Genomic DNA, 24,425 nt, shown 5'->3' with positions numbered 1-24,425 from the left:
AAAGAAAGCAAATCGTAGAGTAAAACCAAGATTGGTTTCCCAATTCATGTATTGTTGGTCGATCAAGTAAGAACGGCACAAGCACTGTGTTGCACTTGGCCTATCTAGAACATCTCCCACCAGTTCTTTAAAAACTAGCAAATACTAGTACAAAAAATAACAAAACATATTCATCCCTTTCCCAATGTTGAGATTAGCCCGGCGCTTTCATAACCATAATACAAAAAATATTTGTCTTTTTTTAAACCCCGCTATGCGCCGTATGTGTTTATCTTGAAAAACAATTAAAACCATGTTGAAATGTGGTTCCCCCTTTGAGGTTTACAAAAAGTCTAATAGTGTCGTGATATTTACTTAATGTTGTAAGTGAAATGTTCGGAAAAGAAGAAGAAAAAATTGAAGAATTGGGAGCCTGTAAGAATCCCGGATGTGGCCCATGTCTAATGATTTAGGCAGAGTTGGTGGTGTCCTCAACAGGAGGGCATGTGCAGAACAGGTTGGTATCGCCATAAGCTATGAAAAGCGTTAGAAAAAGGAAACATGCCTTCTCTCATATGGGGGAAGAAAATCAAAACTCACTATCGTCAACACGTCCAACGCTAGGCCAGAACTTCTTCTCGAGCAGGTATGGCAGCGGGTAAGCGGCCTTCTCTCGCGAGTAGGGTCTGTCCCAATTGCCCTCGGCATCGCCAAGGATCAAATCTCTCTGGGGGTGAGGCGCATTCTTCAGCACATTGCCCTCCTTGGGCTGCTTACCCTCTTCGATCTCACGGATCTCGTTACGGATGCTGATCATGGCATCAACGAATCGGTCCAGCTCCTCCTTGCTCTCACTCTCGGTGGGCTCAACCATGAGGGTGTTAGGCACAGGCCAGCTCATAGTAGGGGCATGGAAGCCATAGTCCTGAAGACGCTTAGCAATATCGATAGCCTCGATTCCAGCAGTCTTCTGGAAGGGACGAGCATCGATGATGAATTCGTGAGCGCAGCGACCCTGCTCGTTGGTGTAGAGAATGGGGTAGTGGTCCTTGAGGCGGGTAAGCATGTAGTTAGCGTTGAGCAGAGCCACGGTAGTAGCCTTGCGGAGACCCTCGTCGCCTACGGAATACAACGTTAGCAATATATCTTTCCAAGACGTCATTTAGAAACATACCCATGGTTGAGATGTAAGCCCAGCTGATGGGGACAATGCTGGCACTGCCAAACGCGGCACTGGAGACAGGAGTCTGAGTGCTCTTGTGCGGCAAGTACGGGATGAGGTGCTTCTTGACGCAAATAGGGCCAATACCGGGTCCACCGCCACCGTGAGGGATACAGAAAGTCTTGTGCAGGTTCAAGTGGCAGACATCAGCACCCAGAGCGCCAGGGGAAGTAAGTCCGATCTGAGCGTTCATGTTGGCGCCGTCCATGTAGACGAGACCGCCGTACTGGTGAACAAGGTCGCAGACCTTGCGAACCTGAGGCTCAAAGACACCGTATGTGCTGGGGTATGTAATCATGATGGCACCCAGCTCAGTGGCGTGCTTCTTGCACTTGGCTTCCAAATCTTCCAGGTCGAGGTTACCAGTCTTGGTGTCGCACTTGATGGGGACAACACGCATACCGACCATGGCGGCGGATGCAGGGTTGGTACCATGGGCAGAGACAGGAATCAAGCAGATATCGCGCTTGTTGCCAGGCTGCTGCTCGTGGTACTTTCGAATTGCTCGGAGACCAGCAAACTCACCCTGAGCACCAGAGTTGGGCTGGAGAGATGTAGCATCCATACCGGTCAGGGCAGCGAGCTGTGATGAAGTGGCGTCAAAGAGCTTCTGGTAGCCCTTGGCACAGCTGTGGGGCGCATGAGGGTGCATGTTGGCAGTGTTCTCTGTACCAATGAGCTCCATCTGGGTGGTGCCGTTGAGCTTCATGGTGCAGGATCCAAGAGGAATCATAGAGTGAACCAGAGACAGATCCTTGGACTGGAGGTGATACATATAGCGCAGCATCTCCGTCTCGCTGTGGTGAGAGTTGAAAACAGGGTGAGTCAGGAACTTGGACTCTCGTCGGACAGACGCGGGCAGGCTCTTGATGAGTTCTTCTGAGGACTGCGTGAATCCCTCCTTCCAGCACTTTGAGGAAACATCGAGGTCAGCATCAGCGTGATTCTTGTACGCAACAGTCTGGAAAGCCTTGACAATGCGGACAAAGAGCTTGAGCGTGAAGGTGGTGGGAACCGCCATAACAATCTCGTTAGGAGACCAGGCCTTGCCGGTGCTGATGCCTTGATCCATGAGTTCGCGACGCAGAGAGCGGCAAACAACGGGCTCGTCGAAGTAAAGCGAAACGGTATCGGAGAGGACCTTGCCCTCGGAGTCGACGGAAGCAGTGGCGACATTCAGACCATAGTGTTGAGCAGCAGCCTGGATCATGCGGGCGTGTCGAAGGTTGTTGATGGCCATTTCTCTGAGTTGTTCGGGGCCGTGATAGATGGCATACATGGCGGACATGTTAGCCAGAAGAGCCTGAGCAGTGCAAACATTGCTGGTCGCCTTTTCTCGTCGAATGTGCTGTTCTCGGGTCTGCAGAGCCAAGCGAAGGGCTCGGTCTCCACGACGGTCCTTGGAAACACCGATCAAGCGGCCAGGGAGACGTCGCTTGCTACCGTCCTGAACAGCCATGAAAGCAGCATGAGGTCCACCATAACCCAGGGGAACACCAAATCGCTGTGCGTTTCCAAAAGCAATATCAGCACCCCATTCACCAGGAGGCGTGAGGAGAGTCAAGTTGGAGAGGTCGGTAGCGGCGCTCAGCAGGGTGCCCTGCTTGTGTGCAAGATCCGCAAGCTCCCGGAAGTCAGAAACACCTCCGTTTGAGTCGGGGTATTGAACCATGACACCAATCAAGTCGTCGCCGAGAGCCTTGATCTTCTTCTGGGCATCCGGCGCAGAGAGATCCAAGACCTCGATGTGGATGCCAAATCCTTCAGCGCGACCATACATGACCCGGATGGTAGCATCGTGAACCAAGTGGGAAACAACATATGTCTTTCCAGGTCGCTTTTGTCTGGAGGTTGGCAGGCTGGTCAGGGACATGGTCATGGCCTCACCAGCTGCAGTTCCCTCGTCGAGCAAACTGGCGTTTGCCACAGGAAGGCCTGTAAGATCCGACACCATGGTCTGGAAGTTGAGCAGGGACTCTAGACGGCCCTGGCTGATTTCTGGCTGGTAGGGAGTGTAGCTGGTGTACCAAGCTGGGTTCTCCAAGACATTGCGCTTGATGACGGCTGGGATCTCAACGGGGTAGTAGCCACCGCCGTTCATCCACACGCGGATGTCATTCTGCGCATTCATGTTCTTGAAGGCTCTCAAAACTCCTGATTCGCTGAAGACGCGCGGCTGGATCGTCTTCTTGGGAGGATCCAGCACATCCGCAGGAATAACCTGAGAAATGAAGCCATCCATGTTCTCAGCCCCCAGGGTGTTGAGCATCTCCTGGATCTCCTCATCTCGAGGGCCAATGTGGCGAGCGCTAAAGTCCTTCCATGGCAGCTTATTTTCAGCGCGAATCTTTCTCATCTCCTGGTAAGTTGGGTCATCCTGCAGAGCCTCAAAGGGCGCTCGTCGCAGAGCGCCATTGTCGTCAAAACCAGCGCCGCGAACATCAGCAGCACTTTTGGCAGTGTAAGTGAGGCCGCGGGTGGGTAAGAGGGACCCCTGTCCACGAGCGCAAATCCTCGCTTCGTGTCGGGTCAGCGCCAATGATGGGCGAAGGGCAGCCCCTCGGGCGATAGCCAGCCTGGAGGCCATGGCAGAAAAGAAAAACGAAAACGAAAAAGTTTAAAAAGCACAATCAATCGCCACTTGTTTCCCTCGATGATTGAGAAAAGAAAATGATAAAGGAGGAAAACAAGGTCGGGGCGACGAAAATTTGAACCGATCCCGCCCGGTTGATAAAGGTTTGCCTCTAATCAAACACCCCCCCAGAATGCCTTTTGTTGGATGGCTATCGAAAAACTCCGTGGCGGATCTTTCGTGGGGCTATCCGGCACCCGTGATAGCGCTAAAAGGTTTGAGGCCCTCGCCAACGCGGACGGCGTGAGAAGAAAGGAGACTCAAGCATTTATATCTTTTTTTTTCAATGCGTAGACCGCCGTCAATAGAGTTAAAGTAGCCCAATAGAAGGGGCTAGATCAGATGACAATGCTGTAAGACGGTGAGCCAGCAGCAAGCCAGCGCCTGGTAAGTCTCCGATATTGGCAGGAATCACAAGCTCAGGCCAGGGACAGCCGTCATCTTATCGGCCATGACACGCCAAATGGATATCCCAGGGGCCTTGTCTGCTTCCCCTACGTGTACATTGGTAGTCCCCAGGATCCGGATATCGCATTGATAAGCCTATGAATGCATGTAATACTCCGTGTTTGCAACAGCGCCGCATCCGTCCATCCAAACAACCGCGCCGTAATACTGGAGTCGACTCCGCAGTCATTTTGGAGAAGTGCCGTGCTTGGATGCTTGGAGCATAGTGCGTCGCGACTCGTGTCCACCACGAAAAAAAACCTCTGCAATACTAGAGCTTAATCTTTCTCCCGAGTTGGAGACGTGGTTGTTTTGGTGCGGGCTAGAGGTTTTGGTTAGGTGATGAGTATCCTTATTCAGGCCATGTGAGAGCTGCCACTGTGCAATGGCCCTGGCGCCAAAACGATATCGGCCATTCACGGGCCGACGCTGGGCGGTCACGACGGCCTCTGATTCGCTGCTGGAGCAATCCCGTGGAAAAGGAAAATAGTGCCGGACCTGGGGAAGTTTTTTTTTTTTTTTTCTTCTCCAGCGGTTCCATAATTTCCATATGATCTTCTAATGCATTTTAGACAGGTGCTGCATTACTAGATTAGTAGGTACTACACTGTTCCATACCTCTATTAGCACTATCGTTATCGCTATTACCTTTCTAGTAGCCACAAAGTATTTCGTACCTCTCCAATTCTATCACTTGTAACTGCAGCGGTCCTGGTCACGCACTGTATTACCCTCCAGCCTGCGCAAAAACTAGCTCCCCAGCAGCCGAAATCGCCCATCTTTTACGTAACTGTCCAACTTTCCAACTTCGACTAAACAACAACAACAACAAATTAACCCATCACCATGTTTGGAGGATGTACGTACATTTCGCCGCCCCCTCTTCCCTCATTCAGACGCGACGGGATATATGCGCCGGGTGATGTAATAAATGAATCCTCGTTACAATTGCTGACAGCACCCCAAAATAGTTGCCCCCCCGCAGCAGTCTCCCGAGGAGATTCGCGCCATGGAGGCCGAGGCGCTCTTCACCGTCCAGCAGGTCGCTGCTACGGCCTTCATGCTCTACCTCTGTATGTTCTGACGCTGGAAGAATGACGAATCGAAATTTAGGCATTACAGCATGGCTAACCTCGCGATGCAGCTCCCTTCGCCGTCGACATGATTAGCCGCATCTTCTAAATCTCGCCCAAAAAAAAAATTCGTATATGGGCTACGTTTCTATAAAAACATGCATACCTCACCTTTTTTCGACCTGGTATAATATCATTGATTTGATATATCAAATGCCAAGGAGGTCAAATTTGTCGGACGCCAAGGCGCATCACTGTACGATAGATGGTAACCATTTGAGGTTATATAAAGATAGGGAGAAAAAGCTCTGTATTTCGAGTCACTGGAAACAGGACGAAAACAAAACGAGACAACGATAGAATTGGAAAGATACAATTAAAAAAACTCAAATCTCCATAACGAATATTACGATTGACAGATTTCAAGGGGCCGAGGTTTCATATATGGCTTGAGAAAATGTGCATGCCTTCCTATCCTGCCTTGATATTTGTCCATTACTGAAGCTGCCTACAGTCATTGAAACAAAGCTCGATTCAAAATCCCTCTTCCCTTTTATCGCATTAGAATAACGTTGCCATGACTAACATCTCACTCGGTTTAATACGTGAAAATCCATGAGTCTCCAAATTAAACACCAGCATTATAGCCTCAGTAAAACTCCCTCCGTGATAACACAATCTCCTGAAATTTCAAAATAGAAAGTCCTTTTTCTTATCGAGACCGTGAGGGCGGGTTTCTGCTGGTTTCCCATCCCTGGTAGTCCACACCCAGCGCCTCCAGCTCCTTCTTCAGGTGCCCAAGCTGCTTCTCGTAATCTTCCAGTACCTAGAAATCACCGGGTTAGCCAGACGCCAAATGCCATGTTCCATTGTTCTGGGTACCAAACTTACTCGTTTTGCTCTTGTCTGTGTCTCCTCATCCAGGCCCTCGCCCTCGGCTCCTGTTGGCTTCTCTAGCTCCTGGCTCAGCTTCTCAGAGTATCCCCTTAGAACAATCAGCCTGCTCCACAGCTCTTCTTCCCTCGCGCTGACCGCAGGGTCTTGCACGTCGCGCTCCAAAGCTTGCAGCCTGCTCTTCAAATCGTCCTCATCGCCACTCAAAGCATAGCCTCGATTCCTCAGGATCTGCACCTTTGCAGCGAGCGCCAGGCATCGGTTGGAAATCATCGTCTGCCGCCTCCTAGCAGCCAAAGCTCTTGTTTCTGTTTCCAGTTCGTGTCTCTGCAATAGAGCATCTAAACAGCCGTTGATCTGGTGTAGTCGTGTGTTAAATTCGGAGATGGCACGCTTCTGCGTCTTTAATCGGTCTGCAACACCTGTGTAGCCTGCGCATAGCACAGGCATGAATCCAGGGGCGGGCTTGTTCTGCAGAGCTTCCTCCCACTCTCTGGGGTCTTCGTGTGCTTGAGGCTTGTAAAAGGGAATGTGTGCTTCATCGACTTTGTTGTAGAAATAATGCTTGAAAACGCAGCTGGGGCTGGAAGGGTCCCATTTCTCCGTTACCAGCTTCATCTGCTCCAGAATTGGCTTCTGGTCTATTCACATCATCATAGCGTTAGCAAGAAAAACAGCGATTCTTCAGTATTTAGAGACCTACGGGGTGTTTCTTGGCCTGGTTGCCACAGAGAGCTCGAAAGCTGGGCTTGTGACTGCGATAGCGCCGGAATCTGCGCCGCCTGCTGCGGCTGGGCCAGCAGCGTATTTCCTAGTGTCGAGGCCTGCTGGCCTGCGTTTTGGGTCTGGCCAAAGAGACCGCCCGTTGTTTGTGTCTGCTGAGCAGGCTGCGCAGTTTGAGTCGAGCCAAAAAGCCCTCCCGAGCCAAGGGGCTTGGTTTGTCCGAATAGCGACATGATGAAGAGCAGACCGCAGGACCTCCAGAAATTGCTCGAAGAATCAACCTAGCTCCCGAGGAGCTTCGCGAAGGAAGACGAGAGCGCAAATCGTATCGCTATTATCGTTATCGAATTCTAATGGCGCTTAGTTCGACGAATTGGCGGCCGCGCTGTCGTCAAAATTCGTCTATGCTGACGTTTGGATGTTTTCTCGTCGCTGGGCAGCTTTGTTGACTTGCTACAAAATTGCTGCTGGGGTCGCGCTCAGTAAAAGGTACCCCGGTACCGCGAAGTTCAGCCTTGTCTGCCACTAGCCAATCACAGCTCATTTTCAGAGATGAGACACCTATAATTTGCTGAGTCACCCGCTCCATTAGCGCGGTTACAAAGAGCTACTTAAGGTACTTGTTTTGTTTTCCACTAAAGCCTCTATTAGGAGGAGTTATGCTGCGCTAGGCTAGTGAATACAGCTCCTACAGCACCCCTCAGACACCACTGGAGCAACATGCATCGGTGGCCTAGGTACCTTTTACGAAATTGATATCTCACCATGTACTGGCAAGAATCACTTCATGTGCACCAGCAAGGCTGCTGTTGCTGACCCCCCTGTCGCTTCTGATTGGCTAGAGCAACTACAATCTTTCAACTAAGCAGTCGTCCAAAGAACCTCATAGCTCCATTATCCTACCGGAAGCCTTACAGAGGGTCGAGCAAAAATCCGGCAATCATGGCATCACGACGGGCTCAGTATGTTTCTTAAGCCTCGGAATTCCAGCTGCGACATCATTGAGTCGCCTTGACGGCGGATTGGCAAACCTTCTGCGACCGCAGTGCTAACATGTGGCAGATTCCACCAGCAGGTGCTCATCGACACCACTCCTCTTCCCGACAACATTCCCCAGGTCCAGGAGATCGGTGCCTCCTCCGCGCCTCTGTTATCAGCCTCTTTCTTCATCGGTGCACGATGCCGCGACTACAACGATGATTACATGCAGTGCAAGACCGAGAACCCCGGCAAGGGAGAGCTGAACTGCTTGAAGGAGGGACGAAGGGTAACCCGTTGCGCCCAGAGTGTGTACGTTTTTCCTTAAGCCTGCGAATAAATTTCACGAGAAGTTTTGATTGGGGGGGAAATCATCTACGTTGGGGAAGCAGATGATTGTACGAGTCACTTGTTTTTGAAGGGGGGTACTGACGATTGGGGGGCATATAGGCTTACCGATATCAACACACACTGCTTAGCCGAGTTCCGCAAGCACTGGGAATGCCTCGACAACCGAAACCAGCAGCTTTGGCAGTGCCGCCCTGCCGAGTGGAAGCTCAACAAGTGCGTTTACGATAACTTGGTACGTTTAAAACCTTGGCGTTGATAAATCAATGCATCAATTGCAAGCTACGATCGCTAATTTGAGCCTGGCTTTAGAAACTGGAGAAGAAGATTCCCGATCAGCCCACCAACGTTACCCCCGTTGAGCTGAGGCCGAAGCAGATTTTTGCCGATGTGCGAATTGGACCAGGTGATGGCAAGCCTTTCACCGCAAAGTCGGAGGCTTCACAGTAAAAAGAGAAAAGAGTTCAAGTTATGCGTCATGTACAATTGTCACTTGAGTCAAAAATAATAACTCATCAACATATTTCTACCACACTTTCTATAATTGTTACTTGGGCAACTGTGCTATGTTCATTATTTGTAAGAGGCCATAATGGCCCTGAAGGTGGGAGATATTTACTTCAGAGCCAAACAGTATGAAGCGAATCGCTCAAGAGTGAGATGCTGATGTAGTCCAGACACTCGAAATAGAATGCCAAGAGAGTGACACGGATAAGATAAATCTCAGCTAAATTATAGCTACATTACTGCATACATGGGTAACATCGATACATTGATTTTTTTTTTTGAACATTCATTACCGAAATGTTTAAGACGATAAAAATTGAATATGTTGTGCGATAGTATCATCGGAATGTAGAAGACACATGTTCTTTCACGTGAAAAGTATTCAAAGCAGCAAGATATTTGTTGATTACATATTGTTCGTGATTCGGTGGGAAGCCGCCCTACCCTATAAAGTCTATGAATCAAACGCAAGCAGCTACCAAGAAATCAAAATAGGAAGTAGGTATCAGCAGTTTAAGTTTTCAGTCTTACGTGAGTGATTCCTGTGGTATTGTTGAAATTTCTTATACCGGTGGGTTGGACAGGAAAGACATGGAGATAGTTTAGGCGAGTAGTATTCAGCATTCATAACCGAGGTATGATTATTTATCGCATCACCTCCGCTGCAATCTACCACAAAAGTTTACATGTAAATAAATAACACACCGCAGCGCTACTACCAAATATAATTAACTCTACTAAATAGACTAGATGTTAATTGGCACGACTCCGTCATGCCAGTGCTAGTAGCTGGGCCTGTCCTACTGCAAACACCATATAGTTTTCACTAATACTAAATTCTTTAACTAAAATAATGCCCTTTGAGAGGAAAATTACGAAAAGACGCAATGCCGTATCTGAATCAATGTCATGATAGTGAGAACATACAAAGGACCAAGCTAGCTACCAGCGCTACACAAATGAAGTCCGCCCTCTTTTCCCACGTTACGCGGATAGTGTCTAGTCGTAACTGGCAGATCTTACGTTACACAGGTACTGGGAAAAGAGAAAGACGTATTGTGTTTAGAGGCTATAACAAGGGGCATGAAGCTATAACAAAGGGCATGGCCCTGAGCCAGACATCTTAATGACCGTCACTCTTCCTGAATCATTACCCAGAGCCATGACTATGTCTGTTGACGGCACCTGGGGCGATGCAACATTAGGTGGTGCATAATCCCATATAGCTGACATGGAAGGCCGATAATCGGGTGGAAGCCACACTATATCATGCCCATTCCAGGTAATCCAGCACTTATCGGTGCTTAGGCCGTAGCCAACATAGACTGCCTTTTGAGCATCATCAACATTGGGTTGGCGTTGATCCTGGCCCTGAGCCAGAGCCGAATCCGGATCTGAAGAAAGAGGTTGAACTACTATCGTATATTGGGCTTCATCACGATGTTCTACACCCAATTTTATAAGGCCGACGTTAGTATGCAGGTATGAGGTTGCATTGTCAAAGAACATAGCATGTATTTCAGTGCCAACCTGAAATGTCTGCTGCTCTTTGCCCGTTGTTGTATCCCAGATTTTTATAGTCTTATCATTTGACCCTGAAGCGAGGTAAAGACCATCTGATGAAAAGGCAACTGATGTAACTGGAAGACTGTGGCCCTTGAAGATTTGTTGTTTTTTGCCTGTTATATCCCAGATGTTTACCGTCGCGTCATACGACCCTGAGGCGAGATAATGGCCATCTAATGAAAAGACAATTGCCGTAATAGGGCTATGGCCTTGAAAGGTTTGTCGCTCTTTGCCTGTCATATCCCAGATCTTTATTGTCTCGTCATAAGACCCTGATGCGAGGTAACGGCCATCTGCTGAAAAGGTAACTGACCAAACCCAATTGTTATGACCTTGGAAAGTGTGTAGCTCTTTGCCTGTTATATCCCAGATTTTTACAGTTTTATCATCTGACCCTGAGGCGAGATAGCGGCCATCTGCCGAAAGGGCAACTGATCTAACCCAATTGCTGTGTCCCTGAAGAGTTTGCTGCTTGTTGCCAGTTATATCCCAGATTTTTACAGTTGTGTCATCTGACGCTGAGGCGAGGTAATGGCCATCTACTGAGAAAGTAACTGAATTGATTGAGTTGGTATGGCCCTGAACGGATTGTTGCTCCTTGTCCGCTATATTCCACTTCTTGCTTGTTATATCCCATATCTTTACAGTTTTATCATCTGACCCTGACGCAAGGTAGCCATCTGGTGAGAAAGCAACTGACGTAACCGAACGGCTATGACCCTGCAGGATTTGTTGTGTTTTGCCCGTTTTCGTATCCCAGATTCTTATAGTCTTATCATCTGATCCTGAGGCGAGGTAACGGCCACCTGCGGAGAAGGCAACTGATGTAACTGAACCGCTATGGCCGTGAAGGACTTGGTATTTTTTCCCTTTTAATGAATCCCAAATTATGATAGTCATTTCCCTTGATGCTGAAGCGAGATATCGGCCATATAGTGAGAAGGCAACTGATGTAACCGAATGACCATGGTCCCGAAATGTTTGATGTTCTTTGCCCGTTGTTGCATCCCATATTTTTATAGTTTTGTCCTCTGATCCTGAGGCAAGGTAATAATTATCTGGTGAAAAAGCAACCGACGTAACTGAGCGAAGATGGCCTAGAAGGGTTCGCTCCTTTTTTCCTGTTGTTACATTCCAGATTATTATAATATTCTCCTTTAACCCCACGGCAATATAACGACCATTTGATGAAAAAGCAACTGATAAAATTAAATAGCCTAAGAGGCCTTGGGGGGTCGGTTGCTCTTTGCCTGTTATTGTATTCCAGATCTTTATAGTTTTATCATCTGACCCTGAGGCAAGGTAGCGGCCATCTGGTGAGTAGGCAACCGATGAAATTGAACGACTGTGGCCTCGAAGAGTGTGCTGTTCTTTGCCTGTTGTTGCATCCCAGATCTTTATAGTTTTATTCTCTGATCCTGAGGCAAGGTAGCGGCCATCTGGTGAGAAAGCAACTGACCTGACCCAATGATTGTGGCCCCGGAGGGTCTGCAGATAAGGGCCCCAATTATATTCCACTGTAGGCGTAATTCTTAACCATTGAGGTTCCTCCTTTGTAAATGCTTTCCGTATTAAGCTATTTAATGGACTGAATATAAGCGCTGATGTGTATGCCTGGAGTGGACTATTTGCAATTAATGAACTATTCCGCCAGACAAACCTCTGTGAGTCTTGTATAAGTTCTAGTAACTGCCTGTGGGAGTCTAGTGATTGACGGTCCGGCGTGTTTCCCTTTATTGATTAGTTTCTCTCTCAACTATTATATCACTATAATATATACTCACTGCTAATAAACTCTTCAATCTCAGTCTTAAAGAGTGAACCCGGGGTGGTTCTTGAGTTGGCTCTTGTTGGGATTGCTTATTTAACGATTGTCCCTGCACTAATCAGTTTCATTCCTAATTATCATGACCTTATTAGCTTACCCTTAGTAAGTTCTCTAGCCTGATTACTGAGAGAACGCTATCTTCTATATATCCCATAAGGCCCAAAGCCTCAAGCCAATATAGGAAATACTTTTGAAGGAATATTAATACTATCTGGCACTTCTCATGGTCAACCTGATTCTGAAATTGGTCGACATTGTTATATATATCACAGAAATGGTCAATCCAATAAACACAAGAGTAGCGTATGGCTTCTAACGGATCCGGATCTGGTGCCTTGATTTCGTTGATTAAGAGACTGGGAGAGTATAGATTGTAGATATTCCGTCGTAATATAGCGGACATGGCTTGTACCGATTGCGAGAGAATGATGCCGTGGATTTCGGCAGGGTTAGGGAGAAAGGCAGCAGATACTGCCCTGTTACTCAAGTAGTCCTTGACTGACTGGTGGATAATGTAAACCTGCCTGTCTCGTACAGTAAGGAATGAGCCACAAAAGCCTATTGCCTTAAGAATTAACTCGGCATCTGCAGGACTATCATCATCTGGAGATTTAATAAAGGTGGCCAGCTCAGCCAGCGTAATAGGCCGATAAACATGCAATATAGTTGCAAGAATCTGGCAGCAAAATTTAACATCGCTGACATCTAAACCATGTATTTGCTGCATCATTCTTTTATATAAAGAATCAAGCCCAGGCGGAAATTCATTTAGTTTTTGAATGGTATTCTGAAGCGAGATCTTCTCCAGGTTCTGGCAGACCAATGCTACCCAGAGGAAGGTATTATTAGAATTAGAGGATAGGTGGTGCTGAATAGTGTCCTTGGTTCTTTCATCATACTGCTTCCTTTGCGCCAACCACTCAACTTGGTGCTCGATGTACGCACTGACGGCTGCGGAAATGGACTTTTCATTAAGCTCTAAACAAAGGCTTATTTGCTCCGTGGAATTGAGACGCTCTTTAATATCTGGCCAGTTACGGCTAGAGACTATCCACTTGACACGGGGGAAAGTGGCAGACTTTATGGTAATAAAGTCGAGCAGCTTTGGCAGGTCGGTTATGCATTCGTCAAGTGCATCGATGATTATATAAGTCCGCTCCAGGCTTACACTTACATCTTCTAAAATACTTAAGAAGATTTCAGATAATGCAGCCCATGCATTCACATCCTTGAAAACTGCCTCTCCCCCATTCTTGTATTTCTTTTGAATGTGGGAGATGAGCAGTGGCTGCTGATCCACAATGAGGTAGATGAGGCCTCGCAGCACAGCTGTGGCACTATTAATGCGCTCATCAGCAGCCTGGCAGAAGAAATAAGAAAGCAGTGTGTTGGTTTTCTGGTCCTTTGGCCTTGTCCTGGGATTTAACTCATTCACTATACCGCAGAGCAACATTGTCTTGCCCTTGCCGGGATCGCCCCTAATCCAGAGCAGGCGGCTGCGGTCATCGTTGAGCCATTGCTGAAAATCGCTATGCTCGAGGATCCAACGGTATGAATCTTCTAACAAGCCGCCCTTTATTGATTCAATGCGAGCCTTATCGTCGCGAGGATCAGTGTTTCGCAGGTCGTGAAGACAGCGGTCTTCCGGCTGGTGGATATGCACCACGTTCCCGATATGGGCTCTTGCGTTGTCTTTGAGATTAACAGAGCCAACATGTATATTCGATATCATGTCTGCCATGTTCTTGCAATCTTCCTGCGATTGCTCGCCTGGAAGTTACCTCATGTCCGTATACTGTACGCTCAAGCACACACGTTTGTGCTATTTTACTTTGTAAATGGCATGCGTACATATATACCAGATGCTCTGGTATAGAAAATACCGCAGCATCGCAGCGTTTAGTATTGTGGGTGGTGCGACAGGTAAGGACTGGAGTCAGCCTGATCAATTAGTTGCATGTGGTTACAGACCCCGCGCGACTGCTATACTGCCCAATGACAATCACCATATAGCCGCAGTGAGTATGAAGGGTTAGGATTCAAGGCTGTGTAATGTATGCCCGGCGGCTGAGCTTCTTCCTCGTTGCGGCCATTTTAAATATGTATGTTGGCCATGTCAATTCGTTAGGCATCAGTAATTTCTTTCCCATCCGTCTTATTTAGCGATCCCACTATACATACGAGAATGTCCGAAATTTTCAATATCGCTACAGGCGCGCTGAGCGTTGTCGTACTCTTTAACAACTGTGTCCAAGCTTTCGAGTATATCCAGCTCGGTCGCCATTTTGGGCAGGACTTTGAGAGATATCAACTCAAACTAGACGTTGCGAAGACTCGCCTAGGACGATGGGGTGAGGCTGTTGGGATCAACCGCGACGAGCGCTTCACGTCTACCTCGACCACTGACGATGCAGTGAAGGATGCATTGGGTATTCTCGGAGATATTGGACATTGCTTCAGGGCCGCCCAGGACAAATCAATACGATATGCAGGACGCGCCGATAAACAGGATCTAACGGTCTGTGATACCAGCGACATGAATCCCATATTCCAACGGCTGCACAATCGCTTTAAGGAGATTGCCCGTCGGAGACAGAAAAGCACTGACATAATAAAAAAGACTGCGTGGGCGCTATATGACGGGAAAAGCTTTGAGAATATTGTCAACCAGATCTTATCCTGGATCGACGAGTTGGAAAAGTTATTCCCCATCCAGACGACAACTTTTCAAAGGCTTGCCGAGACTGAGATTGAAGAAGTCAATGACGAGCCGAGCCTCAAGACGCTTAAAGACGCAGCTGATGGCGTCGACCCGGCCTTGGAACAAGCATTGGAGCGCAAGGTGGCTTCCATCGAAGTAAACAACTCTGTCAGGAACGTTACGATGGAGGACGGGGCGAGATTCCACGTCGGAAATGTGTTCTCAGAGACAGTTCTCCAGCGCAAGATGCTCATCAAGGATCGGACGAACAACTCTATTGAGCAGGTATCGGCGAAGAACGATGCTCGAATCAGAGTAGGGAACGTTTACGGCGGCCCAGGGTTCTATAATCCAGATCCGCAAATATAATTACAATTGTCGTCAGTTGGCTATTGAATTTTCGTTATCATGTTAGGACATTAATATAAGCACTTAGATACAGACTCAAAAAGAGCTACTGTCTGTACGATTTATTGATATATATATATATATTTATAGGATTTTACTATAAATTCTCTGATGGCATACAGAAGCCTTGAAAGTTAAAATCCTGCTAATATACAATATGTTGCATTTTTCATGGCTAGAGTAATATGACCGGTGACTGAGGCCATTATGACCTTGTTATTGAGCTTCTTGAATATATATATATATATATATAGTTGTCTCTATGCACGAGAAACCTCTTGTCTCTCACTTTGGAGCTCAAGTTGAGCGTCCAAGAAGATGGACTGCTCATTATACAATGACAGCTCGTCTAAATTGGCAGTAAATAGAGTTACAGTGGCACGAACCTCCCGAACCTAGGCCCCTATTACGATACGTTACGCTGCTCTTTCTTGCGGTGGATTTGCTGGATTGTACGGACAGCCTAAAAAAAATGGCGGAAGATGAAACCGCCACAGTCAGGTTCCACAAGCTGGCTTCCACAAGGCGCCAAAGGCTAAGAAAAAAACGGCCTTTTGACTATGGAGTACAGTAGAGGAGCCCAAAAAAGACAGTCTGGCTGTTTCAGCCATACGATTCGCTCGCTGCGCCGGTGTCTACCTATGGTCGATGGAAGTCAATGTTTGTGTTGGAGCTCAAGCAAGATTAGATGAAGCTGTGGTTCGTAATCCACGTGTGGCTACCGTTTTACATAAATCGTAAGAGGTGTTGCAAATTACTTTACACTCTATATGAAGAATGCAGGGTATTCTGCCAATCCCATGTCTCGCAGCTAATTCTGCTCTTACAGGTTATCCAAAGCAAGACCGTGGTGAGAGCTCCGTCTACAGACGCCAAGGCCATCTAGATACGCCACCGCACAGAAAAAGGGGTTAAGACTAGCGGCGCTTAGCTGCATCTTTCAAAAACAAACATCGAAAAGATAGGTTTTCCTTGAAGCCAAAAAAAAAAAAAAAAAACGGGCTATTCTAGCCTGGCAGCGTCAATGTTTCAAACACGACCAGTTCTACAGACCCGAAAAAGCCCCCACTGCAGCTCGGGATGGGATGACCGTTGAGCTGCGATAGCAAAGCCGGCAAGAACGAGAAAAGATACCGTCTTCGGTATGTGGGCTCCGCGGTTCGTACCCCGTACTGGTAATATTCTGGAAGGGCCGGGGCAACTGATTAATAGGAGGCTTACTTGATGACATTGATGAGCTGAGCTGAGGTTCATAAATTGCTTGTGGGCATCTGGTTATATTGCTTTCTTGGTCTAGAAATATGAAGTACGTAAGGCATATAGCATCTGGCAGGGCCTAATGGAGTGGCCGTCAGCTATGCTACTTGCAAGTACTAGATTCATATGCGGAATGGCGTGTATCATGGTGTACATATAGGTCACTCGTAGACCAATAGCAATCAGGGGGAATGAATACAGCGTGGGCGTCTGCCCCGGTGGAGTGAGTAATCCACGCCGGTTCTAGGGTACCAGCGCAAGCAACGTCTAGGAGCTATAAGTGCTCAGACATACATGTCCACGAAGGTGTCAGATCTATTCAGCGCCAAGAGATGAGCTGCTGTGCGGCATTTGGAAATATGCTAGCTGATGGACAGCTCTACCGAAACTCAATAGCGGTTTTACATCAAGATACGAGGTGCAAAACGCATGTAGCACGGTTGCATGTAAGACATGCAGGAATCGCCCCCCTTAAAAGGGCTCTGATTAAGCTTGGACACGCGAATATGGGTCGAGGCGTCGAGGCGTCGAGTCGTTCCGGACGCCGACCGAGAAGAATTACCGCTGGTACGGCTCTGGCCTGGCCTGGCCTGGTGATGGGAGATGGGGAATCCTAGGGACCGGCAGTATATCTGATGCAGCCAGGGGGATGTGATTAGGCAGTACGGCTAGCATCGAGCGGATACGTGCGATCAAGGCTGTGGGACTCTCACCAAGAGATGGGCCGACGTACCGAAATGATGAGGGAATAATAAAGAGGAGAAGAGATGGAGATGGAAGCTTGCGTGGAAGCACCACTTGATTGGAACTTTTACGGCTTCTCGGCCGGAATGGGATATGGCCAATATTGGGAAACAATGTATGGAGATATTGTCTCACCCTGCGCTGTTGGTTCCAGCAACAATGGTGGCAGATGGCATACCCCCGCTAATAGTATTTAGCACCACTAGCAAGACTGCGAGTATACCAGGATATGTCTTCGTTTAACAAACTAGCAAAAGGGTGCGATGGTGTGTATTCGGACCTGGGGCCTCGACTCGGCGACCTGTGCGTCCGAATCGTGCGCTTGATGAGACGCACCACATAAGTACGGAGCACAGAATTTTTCGCCAGTGCGGACCACGAAGCGGACCGCTAAAATGCCACTACAGATGGTGCTATGGTTGAAGTACAGTAAGAAATGGATCTGGGAGAGAGGAGAAGAAGAGAGAAAAAAAAAAAAAACGTTGAAAGTGCTAGAATAAGGCGACTTGCCAAGCGCTGTATGTAGCTTGTCTTTTTGGCGCACCCCGCATCTGGCTGGCGAGATGTGGCGATCTACGCGTTTTTAAGGCTTGCACTATTGATTCTTGAGGAACTTTGGATTCCTGGATGCTACTCTACTCCGTATTACTCTTCTCCCGTCCTTCTTCGCGGAACACGCGGGCCGGGTTGGGGTGCCACGGTACATGTAATTGTGCAGCAAGGACAGCATCAACGACGACTTACACCAGACTAGGCCACACCGACGCCAGAGATGCAATTTCCTGGCTGTATTACAAGGAGAACCGAGGCTGGAAATGAGTGACATTCATCACATACAACCCCCTCCTGCATGTACGAATCTCATTAGCATCGCCGAGTCGGGCAAACAAGCATCGAAACGCTGGCAGGACGGGCTCCCCATAGGCTGACAGCACCGCGCTGGAGATGAAGTAGGGGGTGGGACAGGAGCGTCTAGTGTCGTTTCAGGGATAAAAGTCCCGCAGCGCCGCCTGTAGCTTGTTTGATGGAGACGCCGGCGCTGGTTGGCTGTAGTGGCACAATCAGCAGGCCAGGCGTGCCGCGTAAGTGCTGCTGCTGCAAGGCACAGCGCTGTGAGAGGCGGGAATGAGGAATCGATGGAGAGGAGATCGAGAAGGAGAGTGCGAGGGCGTGTGGATAGTGAAGCCAGCGTTTGGGTTGGACGGCCAGCAACTGAACATTGAGCTTGGAAATATCCTGTGCAAAGGTATTAGCAAAACTATTGATATATCTGAATAGATGAAGATTGAATTTAGACGTTAAAAAAGAAGATGTGGTGCAATGATCAAGTTTCGACAAAAGGCGGGGACAATAGGGAGAGAGAAAAGAGATGCGTAGGTTCGGCGAATAGTCGCACTGCTTTACGGCTGCAGTTGGAAAAAAAAAGAAAGAAAAGAAAAAGGAAAATGTTAATGAAAAGCGCTACAACTGCTATTAGGACGTTGGCTTAGGAAATCAAGGAGGGACTAAAGAGAGAAAGGGCCAGGTGGTACCTGTGATGAATATAGTAGGCAATATCGTATCATCCATCGCATGCCCCCCCTCTCTGGAGTCTCATACAAGCCGCAGCGTCGAGAATGTGAAAAGCCATAAAACACCATCTTTACAGTTTCAGACTCGCAATCACAATCTTGAATCCTTCGACAGCAAAGAATGATGGTGGCAGTGCTAAGGTGTTCACGAGACCGACCTCCTGATCAAGATGTTTCTTCTTCTATCTCTCGCCAATGCGGCTGTGCCATCCGATCTTGGAGAGCCGAGCATCTGCGATTACATACGAAAATCTCACCCCGGGATGTTGACCGCCAAGAGAAGAGCAGGAAAAAGTAACCATAGTAAAAAAAATGGTAGCGAAAGATACATAATGATGATGTCAATAACAGTCTTGTTGGGGGCTGGTGAATCTCTCATCCTGGACTGCCGGGGTCTGCCAGAGCGGCAAATGATATCTGGCGTCTGAGCGCGCTACGTTTAATTATGAGCCGTGGTCTAGAATGGTGCCTTCTTGGGTCCTTGCGGTAATTTTTCTTTTTTTCAATTTTTGTTTCCTAATAGGAGATGGATATTGGGAAAAGAAGAAGCCTTGTCAAAGATCTGCAGTGGGAAGCAGCGGTAAGCAAGGTGCATTATGCTCGAAGACTAATGCTGCGCAAAGGGTTAATTGTATCCTATGTACTCTGTGGTGCATTGGAATTGAGTAGTAAATGGAAGCACATAGTATTACTCCGGTGATGGCTGCATTCAATATCCAGCTACACGTATCATCACAGCCTGTAGAAAGTAAAAAGAGCTGATATCATCAACATTGGCGCCCAACCCAACTGGAGCTCAGCTGCCCCCTGCTAACCCCACCCCCCATGCTCGTGGTGATTTGTTTCTCCGACGCCCTATTCAGGCTAGGCGGGCATTAAAGTGCAGAGCTAAGCAACTTGGCTTGTTTCGTAGCGTCAGGAACATGGAAATTCAGGAACAGGCACATGCGCGTGTTTTTGCCTTGTTCAAGTTTGTTCACGTTTCCAAACGCTGCGTGTGCCTTTCGTACTTATAGAAGTACAACAATAAACAAAAATATAACTAAAAAATATTAATAGCTGCCGTCAGCGCAAAGGATGCAAGAAACCGATTACTATACACAGATACCTGTAGTCATCAATCACTACAACTGAGAGCTGCTACAGGCATCGCCGCCTCCCTCCACAAGGCACCTCGTACCACCAACAGCACCCTCCAGCTCCCAGACAGCCCTGTAAACAACCACCTGGGCATAAGCAAGGGCCCGTAGCGGGGTCGCGCATCATCTCGAAACACTGCAAACTTTAGCATCCCAGCTTCGTCTCCCTAGCCTCCTCCACTTCCCACTTCCACTTTGCTCTACTCTACTCTCTACACGCCGTCTCCCCCGTCGCCACTCCTTGTCAATTCGACCTCCGATCCTTTTTAACGTCGCCACTCCTTCTCTCGGGTCCTTTTCTCGCTTCTCCTTGCCCTTCACTCCTAGAGAGCCCTCTATTCTTCTCAACGCTCCTTATCGTGTCCTTGACGGCACATTCCACTCCTTTTTTCTGAGACCCAATTGATTCACTTCGTTATTTATCGGCCTGGTATCCGGTTCTTCTTTCAAGCTTCGCTATCCACAAAGTCGAGTGCACGCAGCCGCCGACTGAACACACAACGCTCTCTTTTTTTTCTTCGTCGATTCAGCTTCACGAACAAAAAGATTTGGCTTGTCCAACAGACTTCCGACTCGATTCGAAATCCTGAAAGCAGCGCTGCTCCCCCAGACTGGTTCTGACGCAAGCTGATATATATCACTATCTCTTCGTCCCTGGTGTCTAGATTCACATTTGGATCACCATCAAATCCAGCAAGGTAAGGCAATGATCGACAGCTTCACCTGCATCTTGTCCATCTGTATATCTGCATATCGAGTCATGATTGGCTTGCCTTTACTGCCAAGTCATCAGCCACCATGTCAATCCGTTCATTATATATACATTTTGCATCCTCATGAACGCTTCTTACTCCTTGCACGACACATTGGACCAGTGTCCCCTCACAAGTTACCCCAGCATCGCCTTGGCCCATTCCTCGTGTCAACCTGTGGGTCTTTGTTCCGCTTCCAACGGCCATGTCCCAGTCTGCATTCCTTGATTTCTTCATGCCGCGTTCCAGAAGACATCTCCAGCCTCTGGCATTTGTTACAGAATGACGCACAAAACATCTCCGTTGTGAATCGCTGCTGTTTTCAACCCCTCTGTACTCAGTTCTTTGATGTTTCCGTCATCTGCCTAGTTCTCAACAGCCTATTGCTTTTCCATTTATAATGCATGTTCAAATAGACCCTAAAAGCTAACTCGTTTCTCAACAATTAGTAAACTCTGCATCTCACAGCTTCAATCAAAGAAATTCCAACCTTCAAGATGAAGTCCGCTTTCCTTTTGGCCACAGGCGCCCTTCTGGCTGCTGCCATGCCGCTTGACAAGCGTGCTCTGGAGACTCATTGGGTGGTTGACGTCGTGACCGTCACTGTCACTGTCGACCCTACCGCGCCTACTTCGGCCGCCGGTGGAGTTTTTATCCAGGACGTTTCTTCCCAGCCGGCTGTTGCCCCTACTCCCCAGCCCCAGGCCCCGGCTCCCAAGCCCGTCTTTGCTGCTCCTCCCCCTCCCGTCTCTTCGCCCAAGCCGGCCCCTCCTCCGCCATCACCGGCACCGGCTGCTCCTGGAACCACAACCGTCATCGTTCCCGCGGTCCAGGCCCCGAAGTCTTCTCCTCCTCCGGCAGCTTCACCCGAGGTTGCGGCCAAGCCTTCTCCTAAGCCTTCGCCTTCTCCCTCCCCGTCTCCTGCTGCTGCTTCTCCCAAGCCTGCTGCTTCTCCCGCTGCCACCAGCTCCAGCTCTGGTGCCACCGACTACCAGACTGCCATGCTTAACGAGCACAACATTCACCGTGCCAACCACTCTGCTCCCGCTCTTGAGTGGGATGACCAGCTGGCTGGATTCGCCCAGATCACTGCCTCTACCTGCGTTTTCGCTCACGACATGTAAGTAATTAGAATGAATCTTGACCCGGATATGGAGTGACTGGAATTGACATATTATATAGGACTGAGGGCGGCGGTGCTGTTTCCTACGGCCAGAACCTTGCCAGCTTTGGCTCTTCCGGTGATATCAGCGACCAGCAGATCCTCTCTGGTCGCCGTGGTGTCACTGACCAGTGGTACAACGACGAGATGGAGAACTGGCAGTTCTATGGCCAGTCCAACCCTCCCTCTGGTCTCGATTTGGACGCTTTCGGCCACTTCACCCAGGTTGTCTGGAAGGGCTCAACCAAGATGGGATGTGCCACCGTCCAGTGCGCTGCTGGCACTGTTCTCTCCCTGAACTCTTGGTACACCGTCTGCAACTACGGTCCCCCAGGTTAGTGACTTTGAAACCGCTTGCTTTGATTCATTACATGGTCATGCTAACCCTCATACTTGTAGGAAACTTTGGTGGCGAGTACGGTGACAACGTCCTGCCACCCCTGGGCCACCCCGCTGTCACTGTCTAAAGACAGGCGCTTAGGCACAACCTCCACATGGCACTTGCCTCTTTCTCCTGTCCACGCAGACTTTTTAGGGACTCGGTCGTAGCATCACAGTGGCGGTCGGGCTCCGGGAAGGGCTGAGATGTGTGGCTAGGGTTTCGGATTTTCGAAACGGTTTTCACGAATTTCTTCGCTTCTCCATTGTATCTTATGCGATGTCAATTTGACAATCTGGACTTGAAATTTCCTTTCTTTTGACACAAACATTAGGAGAAAGCTCCTTGGCTACTCCCATTTCTTCTCATTAGTCTTCTCGGCTAACTCAAATGTGCATGGCGTCGTTATGATGAGTATACAGACGGATCCAGGGCTGGTAAAAGGGGCGCTATGGGGCTGGGACATGCCCGCGGTGTGCTGGATATGCACAGAGGGCATTTTCGATTCTATTTGGGGAGGGGCTGCGAAGGCTATTGTCGAAACTCGTTCGATGAGAGGTTTTCTCGCGAAGGGTGTCGACGATGGACAGCGCAGGCCCCCTTGACACTAGGGATTTCTTCTTGGTTCATTTTTTTCTTACATATGAGCATGGCGATGCTCGTTTCCTTCTGTGAATAGACGCAACGACCATAGACATTACACGAAATGTAACAGAGATGGTTTATGGCATGATTCCGTATCAAAGCCAGATGGCTCGTAGGACATGTAACTGTGAGTAGAGTGACTTGTGTATGTCGTAAGAGAAGAACGATAGCTTGCAGGAGGGTAGTATCATTGATCGATCAAAGTCGCGTGCCTATCGACCCATTAAACAGCCGATGGCAGATACCGTCGATTCGGCTACACCGCATTAGGACCGAGAACAAGTCCCGTTAACCAGGCATCCCGTTCATGCTTGGGCTTGAAGCCACGTGAAATGTAAATGTCTATCAATTACTGCTATGGAGTCTACAGTATTTGTAGGCACCGCATGACACACCTGCTGCCACTTTGTGTGGTTGTTATTATACGCATAGCGGCATGTACAGTCATGAGATTTCGGTGCCGGCCTATGAGCCGATTATGCTTATTCCACCGAAGTGGAGTTTTTGCGATTCTGGGATGAGGCGAAAGGATGGGAAGTACCAGGCATGTATCCAGCGGTAGCTGTCTACGGAGCAGTACATGCTGTAGCTACCATTACCTTAGTGGGCAGTAGATGCTCATGTTTGGTATTGGTTTTGGGATCAGTAACATTTGATTTGATGTTACGTGAGGGGGTGGCATTTTTCGGATGGTGGTCGGCCGAGAGGGCGGGCTACCTTTTCGGTAGCGGATGCTGGCTTTTTACTTTTATCTATCGTTTTATTTAATGCGTTTTTAGTTTGCTAATAGAGAGAGTTGAGACTATTACAAATTTCTGATAAAAGAGGAAAGAACTGTTGATGATGGAGGGAGTGGTGTGCAGAAGGTAAATAGCTGGATTGCACATTGCTAAGCGAGTTAATCGAGATGGTGGCTCCTTTTTCTCGAGGATCGAGTGTACATGAAGGATCAACACAATTTGGTAATGATATTCGCCGTTTAGGGCAGTTTCAAGGCAAAAGTTACAACCATGTCACAGAATATACACCGCAGAGTCTCTATCCATGAAAACGCAGCACCCTTACCGCGGGATTCAGCTCCGTGCGAATTCGGTTTAGCAGCGTCTTGAATTGAAATGGCTAGCAAGCTTTTATTCTGTGGGTAAAAAATTGAAAATGTATGTACGTGAAGTGGAACCCGACCCCCAGCTTCGGCGATGCTGTAAAAAGAAAAAAAGAGAGAGCTCTGACAAGGTTTTCGGGATGGAGCTCGATTTGGAGAGCTCCTTGCTGGTGCTGTGTTTGGCCAAATGAAGTAAAGATGGTGTGACCTAGAGGGTGGTCTTTAACTAGTTGGGGGAAAGGATGTGAGGAATGTGAAATAGCTGAGGGGTAAAATGGCCAAATAGACGGGATGGAATGGCCTGTGGAGGAGCACGAGGCTTGCAGTGTTGGATGCGCTATTGCTTGGGCAGAAGGAGCGGGAGATGA

The 24,425-nt window shown here is 48.4% G+C and overlaps 7 protein-coding genes across 7 annotated transcripts; 4 read left to right on the top strand and 3 right to left on the bottom strand.

Moving 5' to 3' along the window:
• Position 1: 1 nt before the first annotated feature.
• On the bottom strand, positions 2-4,127 carry GGI43DRAFT_361503 (glycine decarboxylase subunit P). The gene is made up of 3 exons (XM_083202386.1): positions 1,154-4,127; positions 580-1,098; positions 2-513 (listed from the first exon to the last, which is right to left on the bottom strand). The coding sequence occupies exons 1-3, from the start codon at positions 3,786-3,788 to the stop codon at positions 449-451; spliced, it is 3,219 nt and encodes a 1,072-aa protein (XP_083061280.1). The 5' UTR covers positions 3,789-4,127; the 3' UTR covers positions 2-448.
• Positions 4,128-5,126: 999 nt separating this feature from the next.
• GGI43DRAFT_383204 (mitochondrial outer membrane translocase complex, subunit Tom5) lies at positions 5,127-5,462 on the top strand (the record flags this gene model as incomplete). The annotated part of the gene is made up of 3 exons (XM_083203352.1): positions 5,127-5,139; positions 5,252-5,353; positions 5,425-5,462. The coding sequence occupies 3 exons, from the start codon at positions 5,127-5,129 to the stop codon at positions 5,460-5,462; spliced, it is 153 nt and encodes a 50-aa protein (XP_083061279.1).
• Positions 5,463-6,065: 603 nt separating this feature from the next.
• Positions 6,066-7,203, bottom strand: GGI43DRAFT_383203 (nucleoporin complex subunit 54-domain-containing protein; the record flags this gene model as incomplete). Its single annotated transcript, XM_083203351.1, has 3 exons — positions 6,066-6,179; positions 6,245-6,888; positions 6,951-7,203. 3 exons carry the CDS (start codon positions 7,201-7,203, stop codon positions 6,066-6,068), a joined length of 1,011 nt encoding a protein of 336 aa, XP_083061278.1.
• Positions 7,204-7,788: 585 nt separating this feature from the next.
• GGI43DRAFT_403433 (coiled-coil-helix-coiled-coil-helix domain-containing protein) lies at positions 7,789-9,055 on the top strand. The gene is made up of 4 exons (XM_083205795.1): positions 7,789-7,932; positions 8,033-8,260; positions 8,399-8,531; positions 8,609-9,055. The coding sequence occupies exons 1-4, from the start codon at positions 7,913-7,915 to the stop codon at positions 8,744-8,746; spliced, it is 519 nt and encodes a 172-aa protein (XP_083061277.1). The 5' UTR covers positions 7,789-7,912; the 3' UTR covers positions 8,747-9,055.
• Positions 9,056-9,697: 642 nt separating this feature from the next.
• On the bottom strand, positions 9,698-14,135 carry GGI43DRAFT_361377 (WD40 repeat-like protein). The gene is made up of 3 exons (XM_083202385.1): positions 12,295-14,135; positions 12,154-12,246; positions 9,698-12,100 (listed from the first exon to the last, which is right to left on the bottom strand). Exons 1-3 carry the CDS (start codon positions 13,936-13,938, stop codon positions 9,893-9,895), a joined length of 3,945 nt encoding a protein of 1,314 aa, XP_083061276.1. The 5' UTR covers positions 13,939-14,135; the 3' UTR covers positions 9,698-9,892.
• Position 14,136: 1 nt separating this feature from the next.
• Positions 14,137-15,529, top strand: GGI43DRAFT_361376 (prion-inhibition and propagation domain-containing protein). Its single transcript, XM_083202384.1, has one exon. It carries the CDS (start codon positions 14,383-14,385, stop codon positions 15,265-15,267), a length of 885 nt encoding a protein of 294 aa, XP_083061275.1. The 5' UTR covers positions 14,137-14,382; the 3' UTR covers positions 15,268-15,529.
• Positions 15,530-21,266: 5,737 nt separating this feature from the next.
• On the top strand, positions 21,267-22,398 carry GGI43DRAFT_383199 (CAP domain-containing protein; the record flags this gene model as incomplete). The annotated part of the gene is made up of 3 exons (XM_083203350.1): positions 21,267-21,889; positions 21,952-22,265; positions 22,331-22,398. 3 exons carry the CDS (start codon positions 21,267-21,269, stop codon positions 22,396-22,398), a joined length of 1,005 nt encoding a protein of 334 aa, XP_083061274.1.
• Between the last annotated feature and the right edge of the window lie 2,027 nt (positions 22,399-24,425).

The sequence above is a fragment of the Trichoderma evansii genome (assembly GCF_050947405.1).
Source record: "Trichoderma evansii strain SZMC 28006 chromosome Unknown GGI43scaffold_8, whole genome shotgun sequence".
NCBI lineage: Eukaryota > Fungi > Ascomycota > Sordariomycetes > Hypocreales > Hypocreaceae > Trichoderma > Trichoderma evansii.
Note: the sequence above shows the minus strand (reverse complement) of the source record. Positions and strands in the feature narration are given on the sequence as shown.